Consider the following 12,213-nt stretch of genomic DNA (forward strand, 5'->3'; position numbering starts at 1 on the left):
TTGTATATCCATCCTGTTTGTTATAATGGCGTTCAATCGTACAAGTATATATAAACGAGGTGGTTCATTGCAGTTTCACAGAACATGAACGTGTAAGGTTTAGTATTTGTTATATAGACGCGGCGGCCATGTTGAAATAGTCGATTTTGGATAACTACTTTATGTAAGTAGAAACGATTAGTGTCATTCCCAGCCGACTTTGGTGGTCACTCTATGTAAGCAAAACGATTAATGTCGTTCACAGGGACTCTCAGGCAATTGTTAAAATAGAAGGTAAAAAGGTCGGGTGACGTGTTTCGACGAGCATTAGCATTAGCAATTTAATGGAACACATATTGTACTGAGAATTGGTTTGGTGGTCTCAGCGCAAAAAAACAATACATTTTCTAAATTTCTGGCCCCATCTCATAAAGCAATAATGGGACACATTTTTTAAGAACGAGACAAACATGTACACTCTCTTTTTATTTATCTAGTTGATGAAAAGATACAGAATTAGTTTGAATGGGATATGTTTTATGAAAGAGACAAACAAGTTATTATTTTGATCCAATGTTTATGTTCAATAAATGCGGTGAAGTATTGGGCACAAGTGACATTTCGTTCAGGTTTACATAAAGCGGAAATAAGCGAATTCACACATTTCAAAATGGCGCATACAAGCTGCTGGACTTTTCGGCTTTCGTTACTTTTAGGGGACCGTTTCTCTAAAGAGCAAAACAAGTAAGTGCGAGAAGAAAGTGAACAGTTTAAAACGACGGAAGAAGATAATGTGTATAGTGGAGAACCAAAAAAGAATGAAGGGCACACAATGGTTATCGTGAAAGCATCTTTTAGCCAGGAACCATGCGTTTCGCAATCGCTTTTCATTTAAGGCTGCCTCACAATTTAATGGAACCAATGTGAAGAGAATTGTAACCAGTGAGGATTGTTAAGGTCTACATCTAACGAAAAGTTAGAGTGTCCATGGCAAGGAATTATTAAGATTTAAAGGACTTGGTAGTTCTCTCCTCGAGTAATTAGTGGACTTGTAAGTCTTTGAAAGGAATGAACCATACAAAAGCAAATGATGCTAGTGTGATATCATCACATCACTTTTGGTAAGTCAAGCGACATCGAAAGTAAGGAAATGTTTACTTAACCTGTGAAGTACATGGCACAAATACATATTAGCTTAACTGAAACGACTTCCATTTGTTGTTTTCAGATATATTTGATTCAGTTGTATTTGATAAAATATTGTTGTTTGACAGTTAGGTAAAGCTGTTTTGTCATATATTTGATTCAGTTGTATTTGATAAATGTTGCCTCACAGTTATTGGGGCCTCTTATTAGGCAAGTAATTTGAACTTTTTTTTAGTACTGTTGCCTCACAGTTATAAGGACCTCTCTAGTTATCTACTTTGAAGGGGCCACTTTTGGCATCCAATTTGAATATTTTGCCACATATCGCCAGCCCTCTGGCGATTTTTGCCAAAATCGCCAATTTCGCCAAAATCGCCAGCCTCCAAGGGGCCACTTTTGGCATCCAATTCAAATCGCCAGAGGCTGGTGATTTTTCGCCAGTTTCGCCATTTTCGCCATTGCATGCATGGCGATTTTTGCCAAAATCGCCAATTTCGCCAAAATCGCCAGCCTCCAAGGGGCCACTTTTGGCATCCAATTCAAATCGCCAGCGGCTGGCGATTTTTCGCCAGTTTCGCCATTTCCGCCATTGCATGCATTTCTGGACATAAGTGAGTTTTCGGGTCTTAGGTTTCGGGTCTTAGGTTTCGGGTCTTCGTTTTCGGGTCTTAGGTCTTAGGTCTTAATTTTCGGGGGTCTTAGTTTTCGCAACAACCAACGGCAGACGTCTCTTGCGCTAACAAGTAGGCCATGTATCTGTCGCTTATTTCCTTTTTTCTTGCCACCAAGATTTGTTTATATTTCTGTTTCACCGAATTGCAGCGAGCTGGCTTCCATACTCGGTTTCAATGTGAAGATTGGGCCAACATAATTGCCGCTTTTCTCCAGTCATCGTCCACTTGTCGAGCTTCTTATGCGTCGGAAACCTACAAAATCATCCTGTTTCCTTGAAGATATACGCGTCCCTTTTGATTGCAAACAGCAAATCATTACTAAACAGTAAAAGCAGAAGACATCCCACGTAACTGTATTTAAAAAGAAGTCCGTACAAAGTTATTTTAGGTGGAATCTGTGCTAAACACCCCGCAAGTTCACTGAAAGTCTTCATTTGCAATTTTTGTTTATCCTCCAACGCCTCGCTTTCATGACTAGGCACCAGTTTTTTCCCGCGTGTCCGCCATGTGTGAATACGGTGTATATTCTGCAGAAAATAGCGTGTTTTCAGCTCTATTTTACCGGAAGTTGAGGCCACCTGATGTGACATAGGGCAAATGTAGCAATGAGTTTGATATGTGTTTTTTGAGTTCGCTCTAGAAACCCAAGGATCTCATCACGGTCTGCTGGAAATGTGAGACATACTGCATGGAGACGTACGTGGTAAACTGGTTACTCCTATATAAAATTTTCAGTTCTTCTAATACTGAGACGTTTAGATCACTAAAGATCGTATGTATTGAAATGAGATCAACATTAGCAGAAGCTTTATTTTTTCGCCATTAGCTCGTCACACGTATATGAAAAAGAAGGCGTAGTCGTTTCTTATTTTCATACTTTACCTTTTTTATACACCTCAGTTCGAGTGCTCTTTAAATCTGAATGCAGAGGAAGATGTTGACCATTCAGTTTGCCCACGTAGCGGTTATTCTGCCCTCCTGTTTCTGTCTCATGCAGCAGAACACAACAGCGACAAAACGCAAGTAAGTGATATCAACGGCTATATACCCTATAAGCCCTCTTTCACTCCTGGAATTTTGAAATAATAAAAATAACTTGAAGATAAACACGAAAATGGCACTTTTTTTTAAGTACTTTTAATTTTTTCACTTTCATTTTAGCCAGAAATGAGATTATGACTAAGTATAATTAATTTGGTTGAAAATCCCTGTTTCGCTGACCTAGAAAAAAAAACTTTGAATAATGATGTTGCATTTACGGAATATAGTTTATAACCAGATATTTACCAGAGACTTCTTTTTGCTGTCCATTAGTCTATGGGGTAGCGTTTTTAAACTGCTTTTACCTATGATTATTAGATTGAGACAGATACTTTCTCTTAAAATTAAACACAGACTTCTCCTTGCTGCAATGGTGGAAAGCCGGGTAGTAATGGTATTCCTGGTGTAAATGGACTCCCGGGCCATCCTGGGGCACCCGGCCGTGATGGTCGTGATGGAATCAAAGGAGAACAGGGACGCCCGGGACTGACACTGGACCCCAGGGACCTTCTGGGGAGAAAGGAATGAAAGGAGAGCGTGGTAGGTAGGGTCCTGTTGGTCCCAAAGGAGATCGAGGAGAGAAAGGTGACAGTGGAATCCAAGTTGGGCCACATAACATGTGTTCGCACTTAAACTGGAAGGAGTGCACGTTTACAAGGGCTGAAGGCAAAGATACAGGAGAGTTATACGTAAGTTGTCAGTTATATTATAGTTACCGTATATGACTGAATAAAAATGAATGAACTCTTAAATTGTAAAGGTCAGTCCACTGTTAATAAAAATTCTTTTACAAAAGCCCAAGCCTGACAGACCGAGAAGTATGTATATTGCAGTGGTATTTGTCAATGTGTGTTAGTGTGTTACTGTTGTGATGAATTTAATTTGTCTTCTTTGAGTCGGTGAATTGTACGACTAATAAATCATTTTTTTTATATAAGTTATGTTTAGCCGAATTCAGTTATATTGTAAAAGACCGGTTGCAATCCTTCTAATCGAGTTTTATACCGATGACTTAGAATCTGATCACACCAAACCTTTGATGTAAAATAGATTTAACTTTAAAGGAGGTGTGAAGATTGCAAGCGTTTGCTCTCGCTCAAGGCCAGGAGTATGGTCGTGGCCTGTACTATATGGCTTTATCCAAACTTAAAAGCGGAGCTCTCTTAATCAGCTTATATCATCTACGCTGAAAAAGCGAAACCTGAATAGATAGTGAACTTGAGTCGGCGATACGGTCACTTGATAAGTTGAAAAGATTCAAGATCCAAAAATTTTAGTCGAAATGTTCATTTAGTTTCAAATGTTTCTAATGACGCTCCTTTATGTGCCGCGTTCTGTTAGCACTGTCATATTAATCAACTTTAACTCATTTTTTTATTTAACACCAATCAATCATATCACTCATTCTATTTTCCTTGCGGCAGAGCTGTCAGTTCATGAAGAATTATACACAAACGGCTCTCCATGTCTACTTCGCTGGTAACCTTCGCATTGCTTCCTGTGACAACTGCTGCAGTCGTTGGTATTTCACATTCAATGGCGCTGAGTGTAGCTCTCCTGGTAGAATTGATGACGCGTACTATATGGCAACAGCAGCTGGCAAGAACCTTCACCGTCACCGTCACATTCAAGGACACTGCAATAACAATCATAAGGGAAGAGTGCGAGTGGGGTTCTGAGTTGGAAACTGCAATAATAGCCATGCACTTGCTGACGCATACACAGGCTGGACCACAATGTCCCGGATCTTCATTGAAGAAGTGGCGAGAGCACAACAGTAAACTTGACTGACCACACATATCCCCAAAGACGCCCTGATAGCAAAATTGTCTTAGTTCGTGATTTTAAAAGCATTTTAAATTCTTGAACTCCGTCCTGTTGATCTGTATACCTTTAAAAAACTGAGTTGTAACTAAGAAAAAAAATCATGAGAAGTTAGAATTTGTAGAATGAACTTACCGATTAAACAACAAAGTTTAAGAAAAGCAACTTTATAGAATTTTTTATTCCAATCAAACTTTGTCACATGATCCTTACGCAAAAGCTGTTACCTGTATTTGTCTTTCAGGCAGTTCAAGGTTCGCTTTCGGTTCTGTTACTGCCAGTTCGCTCCAGTTTTGAATCAGAAGGCTTACTGTTATAGCCTGAGAGCCTAATTGTTCAAGGATCTCATGTTAGCGCAAGCTAACTGTGGTTTAAGGCTTCAACTAACGGGACGGGACAGGTCTGTCATTTCTGATTTATATAATTCAGGGTCTCTGACGTTAATGTTCTTTAAAATGCTACGAGGCGGATGCGGATATTTTTGCTCAGGCCGTTTCCAACCTGCGCACCGGACCAAGTAAAAGTCAGTGGGCCAGACTTATTTAAACGGAGTTTAGCCAGTGTTTAAAAAAACCGTGTCCTAAACCATTTTCAGTTTGCCGACAAACGCTTTTATCTCAATACCATAGTTCGTGAAAATTTTTATGAAATCATATAGGCGCAGACTAGAAAGACAATTATTTTTTGAAATTACTACCTACTAAGGGAGAAATTTGGTGGTTGAAAGAGTTGCTAAACCGCGGCCTAACTTAAACTTTGTTTAAATAACCGGCCCAATAATTTCCATCCTTCTATGCGGTTACACATCGGTTTCTTTTACAGCAGTAAAAGGCATGTGAACATGTGATATTCCGTTCTCGTAACAACCAATCGTCCCTTGTGCTTTGTGATAAAATATCCTTGTCCAGATTTAATCAAATTGATCAAACCCCATAGTTGAAAGACAACGTGAAAGGCAAGTTGTATTTTTAAACGAGGAGATGGAAGTTGTATGCAACAAATTCACTGGACTCTTCAGAGGGTAATCGGTACTTTAAACATAAAATTGGAGGTGGGGTGTTCCCGACCTCTCTGACCCTTCCTTGGATCCGCCAGAATTTATTTTTTCAGGCTGTCCCAGGAAGGGCAATCGAATCAAGATCGTGCTAGATGTCAACGAAACCAGTTAATGCAATTGACCACTACAGAAAATGCCATAACATACCATAATAATCTGTGTTTGTCACTCACAAAATTTTGAATAAGCATTGTTTTCAGTTTCTCTTGGGGCCATTCTAACTCCCAAGAGAAACTGAAGACAATGCTTATGTAAAGTTTTGGAGTGACCAACGAAGAGTATTGTGCTATGTTATGGCATTTTCTGTAGATGTCAATACACATGGCTTTCTAAAAATGAGAAGGACTATACACTAATTTCAACAAGGAAATTATGCCGTGTTATTATGTTTGCTGGGATAAACGTAGTATTTACTAGCACTTTCAGCAATTCGAATATTGGAAACAAGGAGATAAACAAAACAGTCAATATTATTCACTTTTAATTTAAACCGCTAATTCGAGAACTGTTCAGTCACGTAGCTGTTGTAGTTAATTTTTTATCTCAGGTAATTTTTCTTTTTCTTTTGTTTAAACTTCATTAGCATACATTAACATAGCCAAAAACAAAATAAAAATAAAAATTACCTGAGATAAAAAATTAACTACAACATAGCCATAGTCCAAGGGGAAATTCCTGAGCTATGAGACAAACAATTTCTTTTACATAACTGCGTAAAATCTCTGAAATTTCTTCGTAAGTTATATACTCTTGCCTTTCAGGGCGTTTAGCCAAATCAATGTGTATGTGCCGTAACCCATTCAATATTCTCATTATTGCATGCCAAAAGAACTCAGAGGCTGACTTCTACACATAGAGGACCATGGTCAGTATGTTGATCCGGCAATGATTAAATTTTATTAAAATTGGCTGTTCTGAGATTATAGTTGCACAAAAATATTTATGTATGGCTGAGGTTGACAAAGTGGAGAACTATGAGCTTTCCAATCCTTACTCTAGAACTCTTGAGAAAAAGATCGTTGGCTTTAGTTGGTTATAGGATTCACACAAATAAAATAAATAAACCTATAAACTAGAGCAAATGAGTAATAAATGTCAAGTTTACACTTTCTGAGTTTGTAAAAAGCCCTTATTTGCCATATAACTGATTTGGTCTTGTTTTTGGAAACATGTTTAAATACGAAAACAGTGTTTAATTAAAACCAATTTTCTTGTTTATATAGCTAGTATTTTTTTCAGTTGCTTGATATAAAGGTGCTTGTCCAAGCGTATTCAGGTGCATTTTTTCCTCTTGATAACTGGACGTAACACTTCAGCATAAATTGGTATGTAACATTTTAGTGTTGCAACTTACCTTAGTGTTGGAGACGGGGAGCGGGAATATCTTAAAACTCACTCCGCTAGACTACTATAAATTGCTCAAAGCAGTTTTCTTTTAAAATGACCCTATTTTTTCGGGAGTTCTTGTGCCAGGCTTAAAAAACGTCCTAGTTTTCAGAACTTTTTCGAGTTCGCTCTAGAAACCCCAAAGACACGGTTTGCTGCAAAAATTATGAAATATACGGGAGATATACTTCTGCTAGTGACTTGGAGAGTAGTAAACTGACTATTCCTCTTTAAAATGTTCAGTTATTTGGGAGCTTAAGCAACAACGATCGGACGGCGACGGCTACGAACGAAAAACGTCGCTTATTAAGTGGGGCCGAGGTCGCGCTACTTCAAAGTTTTTCACGCTTATTCCATCTCGTTCGGTTCGTCATATGTTGGCAATTTTTTTCTGGAGTTGAATTTTTAAAGACTGTATCGAAATTCAGAAAAAGAAAAAGAAAGTCGTTGTCTTGCGTCCACGTTCTCCACAAAAGGTGCAACGACGGCAGAGAAATGTACAGAAAAGCGTGATGCGCGTGCAAAGTAGTTGTTTTGCGTATCTAAACCTAGTTTTTTTTTGCGTTCTCGTTGCCGTCGCCGTTGTCGTTGCTTAAGCTCCCTAACTGCCTAATACTGAGAGGTTTAGAACACTAAAGATCGTATGTGTTGAAATGCGATAAACATTAGCAGATGCTTTACCGCGATCCTTGTCGCACGTAGAAGAAGGCGTACCTTTTTCTTAGTTTCATACCTTATTTTCTTATACTCTTCAGTTCGCGCGCTTTGTAACTCTGAATGAAGATGGTGCTGACCATTCAGTTTGCCCACGTAGCAGTTATTCTGCTGCCCTGTTTCTGTCTGATATATGCAGCAGGAAACAGCAACGAAAAACAGGTAAGTGATACCAACCCCTATTCATCGAGCTCACTCCTGCGCAAAAATGTTGAAAAACTGAAAATATAATTGTTAATCAAAATACCTAATTATATTTTGTTTCACTTTAGACAGTAGCCTTCTCGGCTGCGGCGAAATTGCGGCTTTGTAAAAATCCGGCTGTTTTTCTTTATGAGAGTGACTAGCCTGTTACTGTTATCGCGGCAGGTTTAACTCAGTCGGTAGAGCACTTGGCTGCAAAGCGAGATGTCGTGGTTTGTTCGATTCCAGTGTCTGGACTAATACTCAGGCTCTTGAGGAAGAGAAATAACTGAACAATGATGGTACGATCTTAACGTGGCTCCAATAACCAAGTAAAATAGCGGTTCTCGATTAGTACTTTCGCATTTCATTGACACCGTCGAACAAAGCGTTTTAAACAAGTGCTCTTTTTAATGTGCTGGATTGCTCTACCCTGTATCTGCACTGTAGAAGTCTTTTATTAGCCTGCTTTTTCCCCTTACGGACAGATAGGCCTACTAGTAGAACCTTTGAGAATCATAAAGATAATCACGTTTATGAAACCTGAAGGAAGATAGCCCAACGATTGCCCAACGATGGCTTTCATGGGCTTTCACTGATCTATGCATAAAACTAGCTCTAAATTTCGAACTAAGTCGTGTGAACAACTTTCAAGAAAACATTTCAGAAACAATGTTAATCCTAATAATAAACATTTTTTGTTAAGATTCTTTCCATAACTGTAGAAACTAGTTGCACTTTAAGTGCCGTGATCTTTTCGCAATTGTCACGACAAAGAATTCGGGTGTTATTATTTACAGCTGGGAAATCATAAGCGATATTACAGTCTAGCTTTCTGCAAGAGTCAGTCCTGATTAAATTTCAGGTCGTTCAGTTTACATATACTGACAAATTACACATTAACTGACGTTTGCGGCCTTCTTCTGGCGAAAGTCTAATTATGAAGCAAAACTTGGGTTGCTAATTTTTCCCTAAATTTTACATCACGTCGTCTCTATTCCTGCCGCCTTTGAATTAAAAAATCGGCAGACTCACGACTTAAAAACTGGGCCTTTTTGTTTCAGCAAAGGTCAACCAATATTTCATATTTTTCTTAAGCCTGTTTTATTGATTGAAATTTCCAGAGCTCTTCGTCAACCCATTGTGGACGTGGCAGTTGTTGCGTTCCAGGTATCCCTGGCATACCGGGTTCACCGGGACCTCAAGGACAAAATGGCCCGGCAGGTCCTCAAGGTCCCGCAGGTCGCGAAGGACCACCGGGTCCTGCTGGTCCCAAGGGCGATCAAGGAGCCAGAGGCGTCCAAGGTCCTCAAGGACCCTCAGGCGGTCTGAACTGGAAACAGTGTGTTTTCAATCACCTCAATGATGGAAAGGACGCTGGATTAATCGCGGTAAATTTAAATTTATTTGATATTTCGGCGGTTAATACTGAGTCCTGAATTATTGACCCCAACTAGTGAACATCGCTTTTGGTTGCTAAGAAGAGACCTTCAGATTCTAAGACGAGTACGAATACGAGTACGAGATTTTCTCAGTACTAAGTAGTGCACGCGCGTGAACCAGCGTCATTTTAGCGGGAAAATATGGTAGCCGTCGTCACTCTGCTACGAGTTTTAGCGAGAATGTCGAAGTGGCGGAAACAAGTTATCAAATGTCTGAGCTGAAATGTTAGTAGTTTTAAATATTATCATTTTGCGATCGGGAAAGGGTAACCTCCGTCACTAAAGGTAACAGTGCTAACTTTTCTAGTGAAACATGGTAAAATGAAGCTTTCCGGGGAGTCTATATTTTGAGAATACGCGAAAAAACTTTAAGTCAAATCTAATACTCGCAGTCGTCCTCGTCCTTAAATCTAAATGTCTCTAGCAAGTTTTTTGCACGAGCTCTCCCTCTATGCGTATTTACTGCTACCGCTTGAGCCCTAAATTCCAGCAGTTCTGTTTTGAATGATCGAGGAGGTTAATCTTTGTCTTGATCTTTGTCGTATTATTTGGACGTAAGTGCAGGATTTTAAGAGAGTCTCTTCTTTTCTTTGGATACAAGTTTCAGTTACAATAAAGTCTAACGAAATCGTACATGCCAGGAATGGCGAGGTCGATAAGGAAGGTTTGTTTGGGTTATGAGTTAAACGGCAACTCACCTCTTAACTTTTCCCTTCCATTGAAATTATTTTTTGACGTTTTTAACCACCGAAGCAATGATTATTAACAGGAGTAACAGGCTTCGATAAACGCGGACTAAAATCGCCCCTTTAACCTTGCTTTTTAAGACACAGTGATACGATATGAGTTTTTCCAGGAAATATGCTTGGTGTATAGTACTATTGCATTCAGGGTAGATGCGATGACTCTCCGACATACTTACTATAGCTCTTCATTTTCACATGCCAAGAAAGGTTCGTCGGATCGGGGGTTGGGGTGAGGCGGGGGAACGTAGGATAAATTCACAGCTAAAATCCGTACTGCTAATGGCGGTTTTTCACGTTATTCTTTCTTCAAAAAATACTACAGCAATGTAACTTCAAAAAATCGTCATCAGCCACCAGCCTTCGTGTCTTCTGGAGTGGGGTACTTCGGATCTATAACTGCAACGGCTGCTGCGTGCGTTGGTTTTTCACGTTCAATGATGCGGAGTGTTCAGCTCCTCTGCCGATCGAGGGTGTGGTCTACATGGCCACAGGTGCACACCCAAATGCAGTTAAAGATTTGCACCGTGTTCGTCATATTGAGGGAGTCTGCAACAAGCACACCGCTGGAAACATAAGGATCGGGTTTCATGTCGGCAATTGCCGTGGAATCAAAGGAGCTGATGCGTACACAGGTTGGAATTCAGTATCCCGGATTTACGTAGAAGAGATCCCGGCACCGCAGTCCTAATTATTACAAAAGGCGGTCACCCCAAGTTATCCGAGGTTGTATTCACCTGAAGTCAAATTATCTTCTTTAGCAATATTATTTTGTTCTGCTGTAAACTGACAGGTTGTAACCTCTGAAAGATTAATAAAAGCAGCATTTATCCCGACATTCTTTCGACTTCATTCTGAAGGTACATAGGACGATTCGCAATGACGACACAGCGTTGCAAGGTTAGAACAATGTTGCTAACAATCGAAGCAACGTCGCAACAATGTTGTTATATTGTGTGGCGCTAAAAATCGTGATTTCGAATACGCCCTTATGATATCACTGAAACATTGGACCAGGAAAATAGCCAGACACTGGAAGAGAGAAAAAACCATGCATCGACATGTAAATTAAAATATGATCTTTTTATTGAGAACTTTTTCAAAAAGCTATCTCATTAAATCTCCAAATTCGTTATTTTTGCGGCCATTTTAAGATGCAATGCTGAACCACACGTAACTCCCTTAACTGTCCTGAGCTTGGGTTTCCTGCGGTCCAATTTTATTGTTTCTGTGCAATGCAACCTGCTGGCCTAAAATAATTGTACTGTATTTCCCGCTACAGGTATCTAATTATTGTCTATGATAGATATCGTATAAATTACTTTCACCCTATACGTAGCGCGTGTTACTCTGTCTCCTAGTAATATTCAAATAACACGAAAATCAATTAACGCTTGCGTTACTTGCGTTATTTTGCCAACTTCTACATACCCCATCCCCATGGGTGACAGAGGTTGGATTCAACTACTCATCAATTTTCAAAATTTCTTAATCATTTTGTGACACTGGAGAGACGACTGTTCGCACATTTGATGGGTAGTAATCTCTTGCGCAATGAATCCATATTTCTTGTAAAATTCAACAGCATTGAGCGATGAATGAACAACTATCTTGTCAACTTCACCAAGTTCTTTTGCTTTCTTCTCCAACTCTTTCAAAAGCGTAGAGCCTACGCCTTTAACCCCGCAGTCAGGGTCAACAAACAGGCCTCTAATCTGCATGGTTTTTCCATCAGTTTCTTTTGCATCACGCGTCAGGTGACCAAACCCAAGAATTTTCCCTTCTTCACCTTCGGCTAATAGTATCTCATTTGCTTGTATAAAAGGCAGATATCGTGCTTTGTCTTGTCTTGCGACCCAAATATCGACATCCTTTGCACTGTAGTGAGTAGAGCACTTTGATCTAATCGCCGCAACGTGGATGTCGTAGATGTTTTCGGCGTCTGATTCGCTGGCTCTGCGAATTACGAACTGATCTACCATCATTTCGGTTTGGTTACCCTCGTCACGGGGGACACACAACAC

At 39.7% G+C, this 12,213-nt stretch overlaps 2 protein-coding genes and 1 pseudogene across 2 annotated transcripts; 2 read left to right on the forward strand and 1 right to left on the reverse strand.

The window, feature by feature from the left end:
* LOC140926048 (uncharacterized) overlaps positions 1-4,821 on the forward strand; it is a 5,676-nt pseudogene extending 855 nt beyond the window's left edge.
* A 3,041-nt stretch (positions 4,822-7,862) lies between these two features.
* On the forward strand, positions 7,863-11,025 carry LOC140928309 (collagen triple helix repeat-containing protein 1-like). Its single transcript, XM_073378046.1, has 3 exons — positions 7,863-7,983; positions 9,129-9,395; positions 10,515-11,025. The coding sequence occupies exons 1-3, from the start codon at positions 7,885-7,887 to the stop codon at positions 10,878-10,880; spliced, it is 732 nt and encodes a 243-aa protein (XP_073234147.1). The 5' UTR covers positions 7,863-7,884; the 3' UTR covers positions 10,881-11,025.
* Positions 11,026-11,301: 276 nt separating this feature from the next.
* LOC140926830 (uncharacterized N-acetyltransferase YafP-like) lies at positions 11,302-12,171 on the reverse strand. The gene has a single exon (XM_073376515.1). The coding sequence runs from the start codon at positions 12,169-12,171 to the stop codon at positions 11,668-11,670; it is 504 nt and encodes a 167-aa protein (XP_073232616.1). The 3' UTR covers positions 11,302-11,667.
* Between the last annotated feature and the right edge of the window lie 42 nt (positions 12,172-12,213).

This window comes from Porites lutea, chromosome 2, assembly GCF_958299795.1.
Source record: "Porites lutea chromosome 2, jaPorLute2.1, whole genome shotgun sequence".
Taxonomy (NCBI): domain Eukaryota; kingdom Metazoa; phylum Cnidaria; class Anthozoa; order Scleractinia; family Poritidae; genus Porites; species Porites lutea.